Source organism: Canis lupus, chromosome 2, assembly GCF_048164855.1.
Source record: "Canis lupus baileyi chromosome 2, mCanLup2.hap1, whole genome shotgun sequence".
Classification (NCBI taxonomy): Eukaryota; Metazoa; Chordata; class Mammalia; order Carnivora; family Canidae; genus Canis; species Canis lupus.
In genome coordinates, this window is record NC_132839.1 from 56,280,176 (window position 1) to 56,299,445 (window position 19,270).

At 39.9% G+C, this 19,270-nt stretch overlaps 1 protein-coding gene across 1 annotated transcript in view; it reads right to left on the bottom strand.

Annotated features, from left to right (window-relative positions):
- The window catches only part of BTBD1 (BTB domain containing 1), a 43,400-nt gene that overhangs the window by 16,749 nt on the left and 7,381 nt on the right, over positions 1–19,270 (bottom strand). Inside the window, exons 2-4 of the mRNA XM_072801255.1 lie at positions 15,314–15,470; positions 8,709–8,814; positions 2,261–2,458 (exon numbers count right to left, since the gene is read on the bottom strand). Of these exons, the coding sequence (XP_072657356.1) occupies positions 2,261–2,458; positions 8,709–8,814; positions 15,314–15,470 (461 nt within the window). The remainder of the gene's footprint in view (positions 1–2,260; positions 2,459–8,708; positions 8,815–15,313; positions 15,471–19,270) is intronic.

Here is a 19,270-nt window from a genome sequence, read left to right on the forward strand (position 1 = left end):
GGGAAAATAAGGGAAGGGAGAAGAAATGGGTGGGAAATATCAGAAAGGGAGACAGAACATAAAGACTGCTAACTCTGGGAAACGAACTAGGGGTGGTAGAAGGGGAGGAGGGCGGGGGGTGGGAGTGAATGGGTGACGGGCACTGGGTGTTATTCTGTATGTTAGTAAATTGAACACCAATAAAAAAAAAAAATAAAAAAAATAAAAAAAAATAAAAATAAAAAAAAGTAACTTCATTAAAATTAAGATTTTCTTTTTATCAAAAGCCAAGATATAGAAGCAACCCAAGTGTCCATCAATACACAAAAAGATAAAGAAAATGTGGTACACATTACAATGGAATATTATTCATAAAAAAGAATGAGATCTTGCCATTTGAAACAACATGGATAGAGCTAGAGGATATTATGTTAAAGTGAAGTCAAACAGTGAAAGACATATACCATATGGTTTCATATATATGTGGAAACTAAAAAACTAATGAACAAACAAACAAAATAAACAAGCTCTTAAATACAGAGAACAAACTGTTGCCAGAGGGGAAGTCGTTGAGGGGGATGAGCAAAGTAGGTAGAGGGGATTAAGAAGTACAAACTTTCAGTTATAAAATAAGTCATGGAGATGAGAAGAACGGCATAGAGAATATACCCAATAATATTATAACAACATTAATTGGTGATAGATGGTGACTATACTTTTACAGAATAGTTGAAACACTATGTCATACACCTCAAACTAGGATAGCACTGTATATCTACTATACTTCCATAATAATTTTTTTAAAAGAAAAATTATCTCATGAAGGAGGATATCAAGTTATTGGCACAATCAGCATCATTAATTGTCAGAAACACAAAAAATTAAAACCACAATAAAGTATGTCCTCATCCTACTATATGACTAAAACTACAAAAACTGACAATACCAAGTTTTGCAGAGGATGTGGGACAACTAGAATGTACTCTTAACTCTCTTAACTTGGCAGTTGAGCATGAACTGATATAATCACTTTGGGTAACTATTTGGTAAGATCTAATGTTGACTACATGCACACTCTATGACATAACGATTCCACTTGTATAATACTCAACAGAAATGTTTACATATGCACCCTAAGTGACATGTATAAGAATGTTCTTAATGGCCCCCAAACAGAAATAACCCAGATGTTCAGCAAGAGTTAAATGCATAAATGAATCATGGCACATTCATACAACAGATTATACAACAATGAAAAAGAATGAGCTACTGTCACACACAACCACTGGGATGAATCTAAGACATGTTAAGAGAAAAAAGCCATACACAAAAGAACACATACTGTACATATAATTTCCTTTATATACGTTCAAAAACAGAAGACATGAACATTTCTCCAAAAATGACATCCAGATGGCCAACAGACACATGAAAAGATGCTCAACATCACTCACATCTGTCAAAATGGCTAAAAGATTTTTAAAGATTTTATTTATTTATTCATGAGAGACACAGAGAGAGAGGCAGAGACACAGGCAGAGGGAGAAGCAGGCTCCATGCAGGGAGCTTGATGTGGGACTCCATCCTGGGACTCCAGGATCACACCCTGGACCGAAGGCAGGCACTCAATTGCTGAACTAGCCAGATGTCCCAAAATACATGATTTTTGTATAGTTATACAAACTATACAAAATATACATGGTATTTTAAAAATATAACCTATGTTCACTCATATGTGTGGAAATCTAAAAAAACAAAATAAAAACAAAAGAATAAACAAACAAAAGGTAGGATCAGACCCACAAACACAGAAACTGGTGGTTGCCAGAGGGGAGGATAGGCAAAATGGGTGAAGGGGTGTGGGAGGTCCAGACTTCCAGGGATGAGTTAATTCACAGGAATAAAAAGGCACAGCACAGGGAATACAGTCAATGATACTGTAACAGCCTTGTATGGTGACAGGTGGTGGCTACACTGGTGGTGAGCACATAACCTTATAGAACAGAATCACCATGTTGTACACCTGAAACTAATGTAACCTGTGTGTGCCTCTACTCAAACAAACCAACAAAAAGAACCTAATACACATATCGAAATAAATATCCTATAATGTTATCCTGAAGGGCTACCAGGAGACATAAATGAAATTACATGCACATACCCACATTCATATATTGTGTAACTAGAACGCAATGAATACCAGCTGCTTCTCCTCCTGCACAGGGAGGCTAGCTGACTGCCTATTTGTTTTACACAGATTTTGGTCAGGTTATAGCCTTACCTGCTGCAAACTCCTCAATAGTCATCAGTGGAAACCGGATCAAGGACAGTGCTTTTCCCAGAACTTTCTGTTTGTTTCCAAAAGTCACAGGTAATTGTTGTCTTTGACATTCTGCTTCTGCCCATCGTACAACAGCTCCAAAAAGTCGACTTTCTCTAATACTAAGTGTGTCTCTTTCTAGAACCGCACAGAGTGTGTCTACAAGTAAAATACAAAAATAAATCAAATTAGGAATATTTTGCTCTTTAACAAAAAACACAAACAAGTTTATATTAAGTTTTCAAATTTCAACAAAAAACAGGCTAGATACTTAAAACTCTATACTTAAAAATATTAAAGAATGAAAAGAATTAAATGGCAGTTTTATTTAAAAAAATTGCTATAAGGTTAACATTCAACTTATTCCTTATTATACATGGAAACTTAGGTATAGCATCTCCTTGTATATTCATGCCATTTATTAAGCAAACTCAAATATCCAGAGTAAGATTAATAGTAACTGTCAGAGAAAGCGGCTTCAAATTAGTAATATAAATGTATAAAGTCTACAGATAACCATGCATTCATTCCCTAAATATTCCTTATTAAGTACTTTTTTAAAAATAAAGATTTTATTCATTTATTCATGAGAGACACAGAGAAAGAGAGACATAGGCAGAGGAAGAACCAGACTTCCTGCGGGGAGTCCAATGCAGGACTCAATCCCAGGATCATGACCTGAGCCAAAGGCAGACACTCAGATGCCCCCTTCATTAAGCACTCTTTATGGGTCAGTCACCATTTTAGATGCTGAAGATATATCACTGAACAAAAAGTTAAAAATTCCTTGCCTTCATGGAGCTTATATTCTAATGGGGGGAGAACATTAAACATAAATAAATTTAGTACGTTAGAAAATAAGTATAGAACAAATAGCAGGATAAGGAGTCATAAATGCAGTTTTGGTGGCTCATCTGAGCTAAGACTTGTTTGGGGTGGGGGTGGGGGGCCATCAGCCAAACAGAGGCCTCGCGAGAGGCAGTGCTCCAGGACCGACCATGTGAAGGCCCTCACACGAAAGTGTGCCTGGCAACTCTGAGGACCAGCCAGTGTGGCTACAGTGCAGTGTGCAAGAGGGAGGCCAGTATGGCTAGAGTGCAGTGAGCAAGAGGGAAAGTGGTAGGTGATGAGGCCAGAAATGGTTGGGGAAACGGCATATAATCCTATAGTACCCTATAGATCATTTGCCTTCTACTCTGAGTGGAAAGGGGAACAAACCTGTGGAAGATGTGGGGCTGTGACATTTTATGTTGTAAAACGATCACACTGGCAGCTGTGTTGAGAAGAGAGCCTACCAGAGGTAAGAGTAGAGAGGAGACTGAGCAGGCTCCTGCTCTGATCCAAGTCAGAGGTGAAGATGGCTGGGACCAGAAGGATGAGGTGATAAACACTCAGCTTCAGGATACGTTCTAAAGGATGACTCACTCTGATGTCCTCAGAGACTGAATATAGAGGGTGACGGGGGCAGAAGGGGGGTGTTGCGGGTCAAGGGTAATTCCTGGGCTTCTAGTCTAAGCAATGGATGGATGACAGTGGTGTCAATCAACTGAGACAGGAAAGCCTACGGAGGAGGTTCTGGGGGATGGTGAGAGGTGAGATCTGGAGTTAAATTTGGGACATCTTAAGTTTGAACTCTCTGACATCCCAAGTATAAATGTCATGCCCGAAACTCAGGCCCTCACTCAGAGTCCTTCTTTTACCAGAAGGCAAAATTAAAATCAGCTCAGCTTCTATAGTAGACCAGAACCAGAAGTCCAGAGAGGTGGCCTTATAGGCGAACAGACTAGAATAAAAAGACAGGCTGCAACCAAACAGAAGCAGAGAAGAGAGGAAATCTGTGAAAAGTAGATGGAGATGCCTGAAAAGCACTATAGTCAAGAGTCTTTTACACAAAGAGGAAGATTAAAAAATAAACACACAGGGGTGCCTGGGTGGCTCAGTCAGTTGAGTTCCGACCCTTGGTTTCAGCTCAAGTCATGATCTCAGGTTCAAGGGATCCAGCACTGAGTCAGGCTCTGCACTCAGGAGGGAGTCAGCCTGAGGAACCCCCCAACCCCGGTCTCCCTCTACCCCTCCTCTCTGCTCTTGCCTCCCACCTCCATCCAAAATAAATCAATCTTTAAAAACAAAACAAAAAACCATACAAAAAAAACCACTTTAGAGGCCTGAGGGCTTCACTATACCATAACTGATAGTCATAATAATGAGCACTAATAATTCTAAGATTCAAATAAAAATAAGGATGCCATACTTATATACAGCAGAAATCAATGAAGACATTAAATATACTTAAATTACCCAGTATTACACATCTAAGAAAATTTTATTTATTTACTTAAGATTTTATTTATTCATGAGAGATAGAGACAGAGACCCAGGCAGAGATAGAAGCAGACTACTTGCAGACAGCCCAATGCAGGACTCAATCCCAGAATCCCGGGATCATGACCTGAGTCAAAGGCAGACAGTCAACCACTGAGACACTCAGGTGCCCCTAAGAAAATTTTATTTAAAAAAATTTGTATTCCATAATGGTCTATACATTCATACTACAGCCAAATATTTGGACAATATCAAACCACAGCTATCATTCCAGCAAAGATGTCTCAGTCCTCAGAACACAGTAGAGGCTCAACAATATGTTAAAAATGAAATATTATACATGATTTTTTAAATCACTTTCTTCCTTCTCTTGTAGCTGAGCAAATGAATATAAACTAAGGCTCCGAAAACTTTTTCATAGGTAAATGAATGTAAACCAATATGCCTTAATACTTGTAGGAGGATTAGGACTATCCACTGACCAAAATTAATCATTCAATGGAAAAACAGACAACCTTGGATCTACACATCTCTATTCTATATGCTAATAAACTTTGCTAAAGATAAACACAAACTTAAAATATCAGCAGGGGATATAAAAAGCTTATTATACTACCTTTGGCATAATGTAAATTCGTTTTCCTATCATCATGACATATTATCTTCTTCCTTTAGCAAAAAAGCTCTGAGAGAGAAACTGTGTATTTCTGCTTGGAAGAATAGTAAGCACATCCATCCAGAACATATATTCAAATCCCAGAGGAGAAAAAAACTTCCCCAAAATCTAAAACTATAAATCTGTAAGGGCTCCTGAAGCCTGGCCCAGCTTTCTCTCAACTCTTGGACTTCTCTTTCAACCCCAATTTTTTTTTGTTAAGATTTTATTTATTTATCCATGAGAGACAGAGAGAGAGAGGCAGAGACACAGACAGAGGAGAAGCAGGCTCCCTGCAGGGAGCCCGGCGTCGGACTCGATTCCAGGACTCCAGGATCATGCCCTGGGCCGAAGGCAGGCGCCAAACCGCCGAGCCACCCAGGGATCCCCCTCAACCCCAATTTTTAATAAGCACATAAAAAAAATGTTTTTATTTATTCATAAGAGGCACAGAGACACAGAGATATGGAGGGAGAAGCAGGCTCCTTATAGGAAACCTGATGCAGAACTCAATCCCTGGACCCAGGATCACGTCCTGAACTGAAGGCAGACGCTCAACCGCTGAGGCACCCAAGCACCCCAACAAGTGCATTTGAGGCAAACTAGACTGTGATGTGGAAAACACACATAGGTCTCCTATTGGCAGCTGAGAGCTCAATAAAGATCATAAAAACCTCTAAGATTATGTTTTGTGAAGATTTTAACATAAGTAACTGTGAGTCAAATCAACAAATATTTGGAGAGCACTGACCCTGTACTAGGCACCTACCTCAAGAATCCCAGGTTCCAAAGGCACCATGCCTGACCTGGGGGCCATTTACAAAACAGTTTCCAGGAGAAAGTCATCTACCTACAAGCAGTATTTCAAACACAAACTGAAGCACAAATGGAGTACCTGGTAACCCCTTAAGGGGGAGAAAATTAGGATTAAGTACTGTTTCCTTAGCAATGTGGGCAGTGCTTGGGCTCTCAAACATCCAGTCAATGGCCTGTTATGTACACTGGGGAGGAATCCAGCCCCTGCCCTTCAGGATCATTAATGCAGAATGAGTATAAATCCTTCCCCACATACTGTGCAACAGACAGGCACACTATGAGATGTTATGACAGAAAATGCTAAACATCAAGGAAGAGGGTGGGACGTCAGTTCTTAAGAAAGGAGTCACTGCAGAAGTATAATTTGAGCCAAGATGTTAAGACTGAAGGAGAACTAGCCAAGGTGGAAAGGAAAGGCAACATTCTAGACACAGTCCAGTTGGTCAGCAAATATTAACTGAACAGGTACTAGGTTCTATTGTCTTCAGTGCTAGAGATACAGTGGTAAACAAGACAAAGTCCCTGCCTTCAAAGAATTTACAATCAGGAGTGCCTGGCTGGCTCCGTTAGTAATCACAGGACTCTGGATCTTGGGGTTGTAGTTCAAGCCCCATGATGGGTGTAGAGATTACTGAGAAATAAAGTCTTAAAAAAATTTTACAGTCTAGGTGGGGGAGGTAGACAATCATCATAAACACACATAGACAAACACCTATTTAAGAATTTCAAAAAAAAAAAAAAAAAAAGAATTTCAAATAGGGATCCCTGGGTGGCGCAGCGGTTTAGCGCCTGCCTTTGGCCCAGGGTGCGATCCTGGAGACCCGGGATCAAATCCCACGTCAGGCTCCCGGTGCATAGAGCCTGCTTCTCCCTCTGCCTCTGTCTCTGCCTCTCTCTCTCTCACTGTGTGCCTATCATAAATAAAAATTAAAAAAAAAAAAAAGGAATTTCAAATAGTGAAAGGTATTATGAGGAAATCAGAGTAACAGCACAGGGATATTTAGGGGAACATGGTATCTACTTTTATGGTATCTACTTTTAAGGTCCGAGATGGCCTGTCTCAAGTCTCATTTAACTTGGTATCAGAATAATTAAGAGGAGGAAGACACATGCAGATTCAGGGGAACAGTAAACACAAAGGCTTAAAGATAAATAACCCTGGCCAGTGTGTGTGAAGAGCAGGGATTGACAAGGAGGAGGGCAGGGGACTAGGTCAGGTATAGACAGAGGACGCAGTGAGTGCTGCTTTTCTTCCTCATGACCATCCTCTGAAGGTACTCCTCTGAAGGTACGTGGGATCATGTGACTGAATTCAAGACAGTAAAGAGCGAAAAGCGGGTGCCACTTCAAGGCCAAAGCTCTCAAAATGGGGGTGTTTTCCCTGCCATACTCTTTCCTGTCTGCCAGCAAGAGAGATGATAAGAAATAATCATAGATATCTAATATACATTTTGTGTTCATCATGATGAAGAGATACTTAAGGTCACAGGCCTAGGTCAGCTCTCCCTACTCTCCTCCAATAATAAAAGTCAGACTCCTCAGCCTGTCCTCAGCCGGTCCTGTGCAGCCAGGCTTTAACCTGCGCACACCCCCACCTCTTACACCCACTTCTTCCTGGGATCCACCTGCTTCTCATGCCCTCCCCTCTTCGTTATCCAAATACTACCCATTCTTTACAGCCCAGATCAGAATCTCCCTTGTCAAGACTTTTTTTTTTTTAAAGACTTTATTTATTCATGAGAGAGACACACACACACACACACACACAGAGAGAGAGAGAGAGAGAGAGAGAGGCAGAGACACAGGCAGAGGGAGAAGCAGGCTTCATGCAGGAAGCCTGATGTGGGACTCGATCCCGGGTCTCCAGGATCACACCCTGGGCCGAAGGCGGCACTAAACCGCTGAGCCACCCGGGCTGCCCTGTCAAGACTTTCTTAATGCTACTCAATCTGAGGTAATATTTCCATGTTTTGGATTTGCATAGTAATTATTTTCTATATATTTAGCTCAAAAAAAGCAAAATCACATTTTGCTGTATGCTATCCAGAATTTTCTATTAGTGTCTTAACATTTAACTTTCAATATGTGTTCCTTGATTCTCTAATAAGATTATAGTTTCCTTAAGAAAAATCACATCTGGGATCCCTGGATGGCGCAGCAGTTTGGCGCCTGCCTTTGGCCCAGGGCGCGATACTGGAGACCCAGGATCGAATCCCACGTCGGGCTCTTGGTGCATGGAACCTCCTTCTCACTCTGCCTATGTCTCTGCCTCTCTCTCTCTCTGTGACTATCATAAATAAATAAAAATTAAATAAAATGTTTAAAAAAAAAAAAAAAGAAAAATCACATCTTACTCTCTGTATTTCTTAAAAGACCCTCCTATCCATGCACATGGTATATAATCAATGAATTTGATTTGACATTTTTTAAAAGGTGATAAAGTAGTTATGACTTTTAGGAATATGTCACCAAAATAAAGAAAGCAAAACTCTTAGAGATAGACTTACCAAATTTGGAAAAGCCACCACTTTATAATAACAGCCTGTCCAGCAGAAAGGCTGACTAGTAAGGCATTACTGCACTTAGGTGGCATGACCTGAACAATGGTGGACTTACCTATATCAATGTCGGTAAAGCCCTCTGCGCTTATTGCATCCATTGTGCTTTTGTCTATTGTGTCTAGACAAAGACTAGCAAGCTGAGGTTCATCAAACAATCGAGCCTAAACATACAAAAAGACAGTTATTTTACTTTCATAGTTATTTTACTTTCAGACTATACATATTCAAAGTTAATACTGTAAAGAGTTATAATTGCTAATCATGTAAAAACACCTACTTAACCATTTTAATGTGTATATATTCTCCATTCCACATCAGAAATGAAAAGGTAAAAGCACAGATGTCCTGCTAACAACAAATTCACATTACCACTGATAACTTTGTTATTTTTCTTACCATATGCTCATACACACACACACACACACAGAGCCTGGTTTCTTATACATTATTTTGATCCTTAACAAACACTCTAGGTTAGATAAGGCAGACATTATTATCCCATTTTCCAGAAAGGTGTGCTGACTTGCCTAACGTGATCTAACTAGTTGTGTTGTGAAGCCATTACTTAAATGCAAGTTTTAGGATATTTTCACTAAACGATATCAATTGTCAAACATACCAGTACAAACATTAGATTTTTTTTTTCCATTTTCTGTCTTGACTAGAGGGAGAGAATGATGTACAAGAATTTTAGAGTATGGGGATCCCTGGGTGGCGCAGCAGTTTGGCGCCTGCCTTTGGCCCAGGGCGTGATCCTGGAGACCCGGGATCAAATCCCACGTCGGGCTCCCGGTGCATGGAGCCTGCTTCTCCCTCTGCCTGTGTCTCTGCCTCTCTCTCTCTCTGTGTGACTATCATAAATAAATAAAAATTAAAAAAAAAAAAAAAGAATTTTAGAGTATGAAAGTTCTGAGTACCTAAGTAAAAACTAGGCCCAATTTCTAGTAAAAACTAGAAAAGCAAATAGTCACAGGACAGAATATTCTACAATGAGAGTGATCTACAACCATACACAATAATATGAATGAATCTCACGTGATAAGCAAAAACCATAGTAGAAATTGAGCAAAAATATACCGTAGGATTGCAATAAAGCTAATCTAGGCTTTAAGAAGTCAGAAGTAAGCTTATAATATGTGATTAATTAGGATGCATACTATAATTTTTTTTAAAAAAAAGTTTAGGGGCAACTGGGTGGCTCAGTCAGTTAAGTGTCTGACTCTTGATTCTGGCATAAGACATGTTATCAGGGTTGTGAGACTGAGTCCCACAGTGCACTCCATGCTGGGCATGGAGCCTGCTTAAGATTCTCTCTCTCCCTATCCCACTGCCCAATCAATGAACCAGTGCCCTGGTTCACTCATTCTTCAAAATAAACAAAAACAAGTTTAAACCCAGGCATGGAGGAAAGGGGTAGAGAACCCAACTTCAAATGAGATTTAAAAAACCATAACACTGGGGGTGCCTGGGTGGCTTAGTCAGTTGAGTGTCTGTCTTCAGCTCAAGTCACGATCCCAGTGTTTTGGGATGGTGCCCTTTTTCAGGCTCTTTGCTCAAGGAGGTCTGCTCCTCCCTTTCCCTCTGCTGTTCCCCCTGCTTGTGCTCTCTATCAAAGAAGTAAATAAAACCTTGATAGAAAGATAGATAGATAGATAGATAGATAGATAGATAGATAGATAAATAAATAAATAAATAAATAAATAAATAAATAAATACCTGTAACACGCTGAAAAAACATGCAATGATAGGTATGCCAATGACCAAGCTTTCACACTGGCCTAGGATCAGGTCTATTTCCATTTAATAGTATGGACAAAGACAAAATGCACAAAGTATTCACACTACGTCATACAGAAACCTGCTGAGAATACTATCAATTAATTAACCATTACTTGGCCTGGCTGATGACTCTTCATTTACTTGTGAAGTAAAATTCATTTGCAAGGGATTCAGTAACTCAGATGCTACTGAACAAATAATAAATGTCCCTAAACTATACAGTTATCTTGTGTATTATGGGGGAGAGATGAGGGCAATAAACACACCAGATTAAATTTAAAACAGATATATATAGGGGCACCTGGGTGATTCGGTCAGTTAAATATCTGACTTGACTTTGGCTCAGGTCATGATCTCAAGATTGTGAGATCATGCCCCACATCAAGCTCCACACTCAGTGGGGAGTCTGCCTGAGATTCATCTTCCTCTGCCACCACCCTCCTGCTTGCTCTGTCCCTCTAAAATAAATAAATAAAATCTTTATAAAAAAAATAAAATAGGAATGCCTGGCTGGCTCAGTCGGTGAAGTGTCTGCCTTCAGCTCAGGTCATGGGTTCTGGGATTGAGTCCTACATCAGGCTCCCTGCTCAACTGAGAGTCTGCTTCTCCCTCTTCCCTCCCCTCCCCACTCATGTTCTCTCTCTAGCTAACTCTGCTCTCTCTCAAATAATCTTTTAAATAATAAATAAAAGATATATATTATACATGATATATACTTACATACATAAAATATGTATTTTAAGTCAGTATTTCTTAAAATTATGTTTGAAAATGCTCTTCTTAGATTATACATTGGGCTTTTTTTTTTTTTTTAATTTATTTATTTATGATAGTCACAGAGAGAGAGAGAGAGAGAGAGGCAGAGACACAGGCAGAGGGAGAAGCAGGCTCCATGCACCGGGAGCCCGATGTGGGATTCGATCCCGGGTCTCCAGGATCACGCCCTGGGCCAAAGGCAGGCGCTAAACCGCTGAGCCACCCAGGAATCTCTATACATTGGGCTTATATTAATTTGTTTAGTCAAATTTTTCCACAAAAAATATATCACCTGTATTTAGTAGGCTAAAATTAACTCTATTCCTTGTAATTTTAAATTTTTAAAATTGAGAAATAATTTCAAAAAAAAAGAATTTCAAATTTACAGAAAAGCTGCAAGTGAAAAGAACACCCATATCTCCTTTACCCAGATTTACCCACCTAAATATTATTTATCTAATATTTTGCCTCTATTTTATCATGTGCACTCTCTCTATATACATAATAGAGGCACACACACACGTTTTTTATATATATATTTATGAAAGGGATAATGACATGTAAGAAAATAGGTAACGTATAGTGTCTGTGTATTTGAAGTAAACTATTCAGTAATATATTACACACATCGTTGTCCTTACTCTTAAATACCTCAGTATGTATTTCCTAAGAATCAGAATATTCTTATAACCCACAGTAATTAACTTTATTAAATAACCATATAATATTTTTATCTAATCTACTATATTTCAATTTTGCCAACTGACCCAACGTTGTTTGAGGCAGAAATAGGGACGCCTGGGTGGCTAAGTGGTTGAGCATCTACTTTCGGCTCAGGGAGTGATCCCTGAGTCCCGGGATCAAGTCCTACATCACGCTTCCCATGGGGAGTCTGCTTCTCCCTCTGCCTATGTCTCTGCCTCTCTGTGTCTCTCATGAATAAATAAAAATTTAAAAATCTTTAAAAAGAGTGAGGGCAGCCCAGGTGGCTCAGTGGGTTGGTGCCGCCTTCAGCCCAGGGCCTGACCCTGGAGACCCGGGATCAAGTCCCACATCGGGCTCCCTGCATGGAGCCTGCTTCTCCCTCTGCCTGTGCCTGTGCCTCTCTCTCTCTCTTTCTCTCTCTCTCTCTCTCGAATAAATAAAATATTTTAAAAAATAAAAAATAAAAAGAGAGAGTGAACAAACATGCACGTGCACACAAACAGGGAGGTGGGGTAAAGGGAGAGAGAGAAACAAACCTAAGCAGATTCCACGCTGAGAGCAGAGCTGACCTGGCACTCAATTTCATGACCCTGAGATCATGACCTGAGCCAAAAACCAAGAGTCAGTCACTTAACTAACTGCACCACCCAGGCAACCGTGGACTCGGTGTTTTTTGTAACACATTTCCTTTTGGAACAGGATCCAATCTAGGATCATAGTTCATGCATTTTTAAAATATGAAAAGTACACTTTCATCAAGTGAAATTCTAATATCAGTAAGTATTTTAATGGGCCAACTCAATTATATTTTTAGTGTTCACACAAAACTGTATTTTTTCATTCCAGGAAAAACAGTTTTTATAAAAATTGTTAATTATTCAGAATACAATATCTCAGGTACTCCTCCTCAGATTACACAGGCAATATCAAGTTTCCTATGAAATCTATTGCTGCTACTTAGAGTAAAATAAAATACATTTTTCTCAAAATTTAGTTTGAGTCTGGCATTATCTCTGAAAAAATATCACCATGATTGTATTACTTCATAAAATGTGTTTTTTCCCTGTATAATTCATGATGGTACAGCATACTAGCCTTTTGTTTTAGTGTGAGGCTGGCATCGGTCCTCTCAAGTAAATGAACATGTTCAGTTCAAATGACTCACTTGGCAGGAATAAGTGGTTCACATGACAATCTGTGGGCTGATTCACATGACCCCACCAATGGAAAAATGTAAAATAATACTGGGTTCCCTGACCAACAAGGCACTAAAAGGTTCCTTTTTGTTCTCATGGTGACATCTGTTAACCCTTACTACTCAAAGTGTGGTCCAGAAGCACTGGCATCATCTGAAAGCCCATGAGAAATGTACACTTTCAGGCCACACCTTGGACCTGCTGAACTGTTTGTACTTTATCATAGTTTAATTTATTGGTTTCCAAATTTTTCAATAAACTTTTAAATTAAAGTAATTAAGTGATCCTCTCCACATACCTTAAAACTGTTGGACAATAAAGAATCTTTTAATATCAATTTCCATATTAGATTTTCATCACAAATTCAAAAGAGGAAAAAATGCAGAAAGACACTGCCTAAATAGTTCTAGGACCTTGGTCAAATTATTTCACGTTTCTCTACTTCTATCTCCTTATCTATAAAATGGGGACAATAAGAAAACTTTCACCCAGAACACTTATGCCTCCCAAAGTTACTACAGAAGATTAAATGAACGAATAAACACAAAGTGCTGGCACATAATCATCACTCAGTACATTCTGCTATTATCACCACCATCAGTAGCACCACACCTTAACAACAACTGGTTGAACATTGGGATCTTAGTTTTACCACTTGCTGTCTAACATTAAGTAAGGTATTTCCCTAAGCTTCCATTTCCTCATCTTTAAAACAGGTATAACAGTAAATAACATCCCAGAGTTGTAATGCAGAGTAAATGTTGGTAATACATGCAAAGCGACTAGCTTAGCGTCAGGCATACTATATGCAGACATGGGGTTCTGTGATTATGTCCAAGAGGTGACATTAGCATGTTTTTCTCCCATTACTACAAATGGCAAAAGATGGATGATGGCAAAAGATGGGGGAAAAAAACCTCAACAACACAAAGTGCCATCAGACATTCTCCGTCTGACAGAACAGACGCAGGGCGGAAAACCTGAGCTCTGGGCTCTGGCCCCAGCTAGCCTGTTGTAAGCCTTTATGCAGGTAGTTCGTCAGCCCAGGTTTTAGTCTTACCACTTGGAAAATGAAAGGGTTGAGCTAGGGGACATCTGTGACTGGTTCCAGAACAAACAGTCAATAGGATTCCACATTATCAGCCTTAGAACTTTTTCTTCTCCTCATTTTAACTTGCTTACCTCTGTATAGACCCTATCTCCAAATAAGATCACAGTCTGACGTACTGGGAATTAGGATTTTAACACATACATTTTGGAGACACAATTCAACCCTTAACACATGGCTATAGGCTAGCTTAGAAATTTTTTTTTTAAGATTTTATTTATTTATTCATAGAGACACAGAGAGAGAGAGAGAGAGAGAGAGAGAGAGAGAGAGAGGCAGAGACACAGGCAGAGGGAGAAGCAGGCTCCATGCAGGGAGCCTGATGTGGGACTCGATCCTGGGACTCCAGGATCACACCCCAGGATCACATCCCACTACCCCACTGGGGCTGCCCTAGCTTAGAATTTTTAAAACAATTCGTATAAGGGCATTATAACTTTGTCTAAAAAGAAAAATAGTGATTTATTTATATCCAAAGTACAAAGCTCAGATTACAGGCATTTAATAAATGCCAAGTAATATGGTAAAGACTGCCTAATGGTTCCATAGATGTGTTCAGTTTGTAAAAATCCATCAGATTGTGTACTTACGATAATGTGTACTTCTCTATACATACACTGTATTTAGTGAAAACTTTTAAATATTAGAGAAAGAACATTCCATATAAACCTTAAATTCTCACTCCTCCAAGCTTCCAAAGATAGTATATGTTACAACTCTTCTGGACTTGAAACCTCAATCTTTATTCCAGACCCAACAAAAATTGAGATCAAAGATGTCTAGAAAATCTCATGCTATCATACTCTCAAATCCTACCAGGCACAACACTGGATCCTAATTCCAACTCCAATTGTACACAACTGTATAGCTCTGTGTCAGAACAGCCTACTTACATAAGGCTTCACTTTTTTCACCTATATGGTAATGTATTAACTCTAATTTGCTTTTCTGTTCTAAAAGCATATGAATCTAATATATTTCCCTGAATGGTACTATAAAAATAATTACACACACTTTAATGATGTACAATTCTCCAGGGAATATGTTAATACTCATATGTAGTTATATGCAATTTTTAAAACTACGATGATACACACCTTAGCTATATTTACTTACCTGAGTAAGTAACATAAAGGCATTATCTGCCCTAAGATGTTTCGTGAGAAATTCCACACAATGTGCTTCCAGGGCTGGGACTGCATATTTTTTAGCAGTGTAAAGAGTGGTCATAACGGTCTCTGGGCCAATTTGAACTTCATCAGAATATAGAAATCTGGAAAGCAAATGGGAAAGTATAGAAATAGCCGTTAATAATTTAGATAAGCAATCCATCAGAGTGAAACCTCTGAGAAATATTTTAAAAGATAATGAGCAAACTGAAAAACCACCTGAAATTGATATCAGACTTTGCAGGGCTACAGGGCATTTGCACATATATATCATTTCATATTTATGCTTACTCAATCCTGAGAGATGGGTAGTGTCCCCATTTTACCGACAGAACTGAAGACCACAAGACAGACCCATCTCTCTTAAGCAAAATTTTCAGAGGTCTTTCGGCACCCAACAGCAGCTTAGGACAGCAGTGATTCACTTACTTCTCCTTCAAAGAATGTTCATTTAAACAAATCTACAGAGAGCTGAAGTTTCCATTTCTAGATGTCAAAACAGTCATTATTTGCTGATAATGGTATTCTGGGCATCTTTTAACCTTTCATTGTTATTCTCAAATTAGCATAATACCCAAAGACTAGCAAACTGGGTCTTTGGAGGAATAAAACAATTTAATAATATCTTAAATGACCCATGTGCTTTTTGGGTATTTAGGTTTTGTGCTTTTTGGGTATTTCGGTCCAATTTTCCCTCAGAACCCATCCAATACTGCCTCCTCCCAGTGAGCTGCTTCTAACTGTGGATCACTAGATAGATCAGCAGTTCTATCTGATAGCAGTTCTATCTGATTGCAGTTCTACTGCAAATGAGGTATAAGATGCTTCAGGGAAAGCCTGGGCAGTTCTAGTTGAATTATCCTGGAGCTTCTGCATATCAATTTTAGGCCTTTTTTGTGGCTCTTCAGAGACCCTGTGTGTACTGCTCAGTTCTCAACTATATGCAGGAAAGCCAAGGGGGGTGAATGGCATGAAGAACATGAATCGCATTCTGCTTGGCACCTAGGTGGCTCAGTTGGTTGAGCATCCCTCTCTGATTTCAGCTCAGATCCTGATCTCAGGGTCGTGAGATCCAGCCCTGCACTGGGCTCTGTGCTCAGAAGGGAGTCTGCTTGGGATTCTGGCTCTCTGTCTGCCCCTCCCCCTGCTAATGCACACACTCTCTAAAATAAATAAATCTTTCTAAAAATGGCGTTTTTGTGATACTAAAAACACTACTTATTATATGTATATTCCTAGGACCCAAGTCATAAAATAAGAAAACCCATTAACATCTTTCAAATCCTTTTTTACACTGAAGGGAGTGAAGAAAGAAGTTCTATTTCCTGTTGCTACCCTCTACCTTTCAACTTCCTCTTCTCTCATTCCTGTGTTCATTATCACCACACAAGAAACCCTGGCCCATTACATCCCCCAACCTGTTGCCCTAACCAGAAGCCTGTGCTCCTCGAATAACATCACCGAGCTTACAACTCTCTCTAGTGGAGAATGCTCATTATCATTCTCCTCTTTAGCTTAGCCTTTGACGTGAGGCTTGCTGATTTTCAGGATCACACCGTTTTAAAACTTTTTTTTCCCCAAAACCTTTTAGAAACCTAAGTCAACCATCTGTATTGCCCTCACAATATTTACCCTAAAGTTATATGCCACACTTTGTGATGAGTACAGGGAATTAAAAACCAAGTAAGGCACAGTCACTTGTAGTCAGGGGGAGGGAGATGAACAAAAAGGAGAGAGAGAAAAATCAGCGTTTGTTGAGTGCATACCCTGTGAGACGCCAATCCATTTAATCTTCCCATGAGGAAGGCAGATGCTGTTACCTGCATGAAGGTGGTGGGAAAGACACAAAGCTGACTACCATGGAACACACCATTTCTGGGCCTGGGCCTGCATCCAGGGCTAGCCTGGCAAGCCAGCCAGGTGAGAGCTGTTTTCACCTCTGTGGTCTCAGGAAAAGATGGCTCAAGTTTGAGTCTGTCCCCTCACTGCCAGCTCTGTGACTTTAAACAAGCTATCATCCTTATATTCCTTTCTGAAACGACAGTAACAGTATCTCCATCATGCTCTCTTGGAGATTAGCATAAACTGAAATAGCGCCTGACAAATACTTAGCCTCAGCAAGTGTTAGCTGCTTATTTTTATATTGCTTCATTTTTTCCTATTTTCCTCTATGTTTCAGATGTCTGTGCTGTCATCTTCTGGCCTTCTATTCCCACCCCGCCCCCCCCCCCCAGCAACACATGCGCACATTTCTAAGAATTCTTGTTGCTTTCTTAGTCATTCCTTTTTTTTCTCCGCAGCACCATGTCTCAGTTTCATGGGTGCAAAAAAATGTTCTCAAGTCTCCAAGATGATATTAACCAAGTTTTTAAGGTTCCTTTCTTTTCCCTGAATTATCTGTTTCCTCCAGGACCAGCTACTCTTGGTCTTTGTCTTCAAGTTCCCATTCCCCTCATATGCTAAATGATCAATGGTTGTCTCCAGTTCATTATTCCAGTAGCTGGTCTTGGTTTTCTTTGCCGCTGTGTAGATGGGCCTGTTTTCCAGCTAAACCATCCCTAAAATGGACAGGCTGGCTGGGAGCTCTGTGTATGTGGGAGGCTTGCTGACTGGTACCTAGGGTGAGAATAGGAAACCACCCTCTAGGTTAGGGACCCTTAATGCCATGACACTATAGTCCCTAAGCTCTCCCAGACAGTTTGTTCAGCTTATTCAAAGAGGAGCCTGTCAGGAGGAAGTCATGAGAGTTAGTCTGCAAGAGCTGGGTGAGGATGCAATCTAAAAGCAAGCTTTTAATTCCCACGTTTTAGCTCCACCTTCTCATCTCACCCACCTCCCTACAAGCCTGGCCTAGAACCTGAGGGGCAGGGGTTTCTTCCAGGGAAGACAGCTCCCACCTCCACTACGGTTCACGGTTCATGTTCACGGAGCCCTGGATTCTGTCCCTCTCACCCCCCCACCCACCCCTGCCATCATCCCCTCCCTCCCATCATCAACACTCTCAGGGACTCTATCCCTCTTTCACACTGCTGGCTTTGTGCCCATCTCCCTTTCCCCCTTCATTCTTTTGGATTTATTCTTTTGTATTTTCTTAGTCACTTAAATTGGGAAAGAAGGCTTACTGCATGCTCAGGTCCCTTCTTGAATTAGAAACCTGTGACATCTTCATTTAAAGGGCAAAGTAGGAAGAATCTTTATATCTGCCTTCATTTTTTTTCAGGTAAAAATCACTAGAGTTATAAAATAAAGAGCAGAAATGTGGGGCCTTTATCACCATTTGCCTTTGTACGTGAGTAGACGAGAAGGCAAGCACCACAAAGTTGAAGTATGTGGTTCTACAAGTATCTGGGAGGTTTGTCAGAGAGATCTGCAAAAACGTCCTAGAGAAATTTCTTCTTAAAATACGACTAAACAATGACAAGAGAGTGGGAAGAAAATGCCAGGAACAAGAGAGAATGGGTTTTTAGATTATTATATTTGAGATAGACACACACACACACACACCCCCATTCAAACTGCTGTTATTAAGCTACACTTTGGTAATATACCTTTGGTTTATATCAAGGGATTTTTCTAAAGATTTTATTTATTTATTCATGAGTGGCAGAGAAAGGCAGAGACATAGGCAGAGGGAGAAGTAGGTACCCCGCAGGGAGCCCGATACAGGACTCGATCCCAGGACCCTGGGATCATGACCTGAGCCAGAGGCAAAGACTTAACTGACTGAGCCACCCAGGTGCCCCCCACATTCACTTTTAATGTGGAAATAGACTACTTAAAAATCCAGGAACCATCTTGGTTCATATTTTACTTATATGTTTTCTTACATTCTATTAAAATTTCTAGAATAAAAAATAAGCCAAAGTTTACAAAATATAACTAAAAATCAATCATATTACCATAA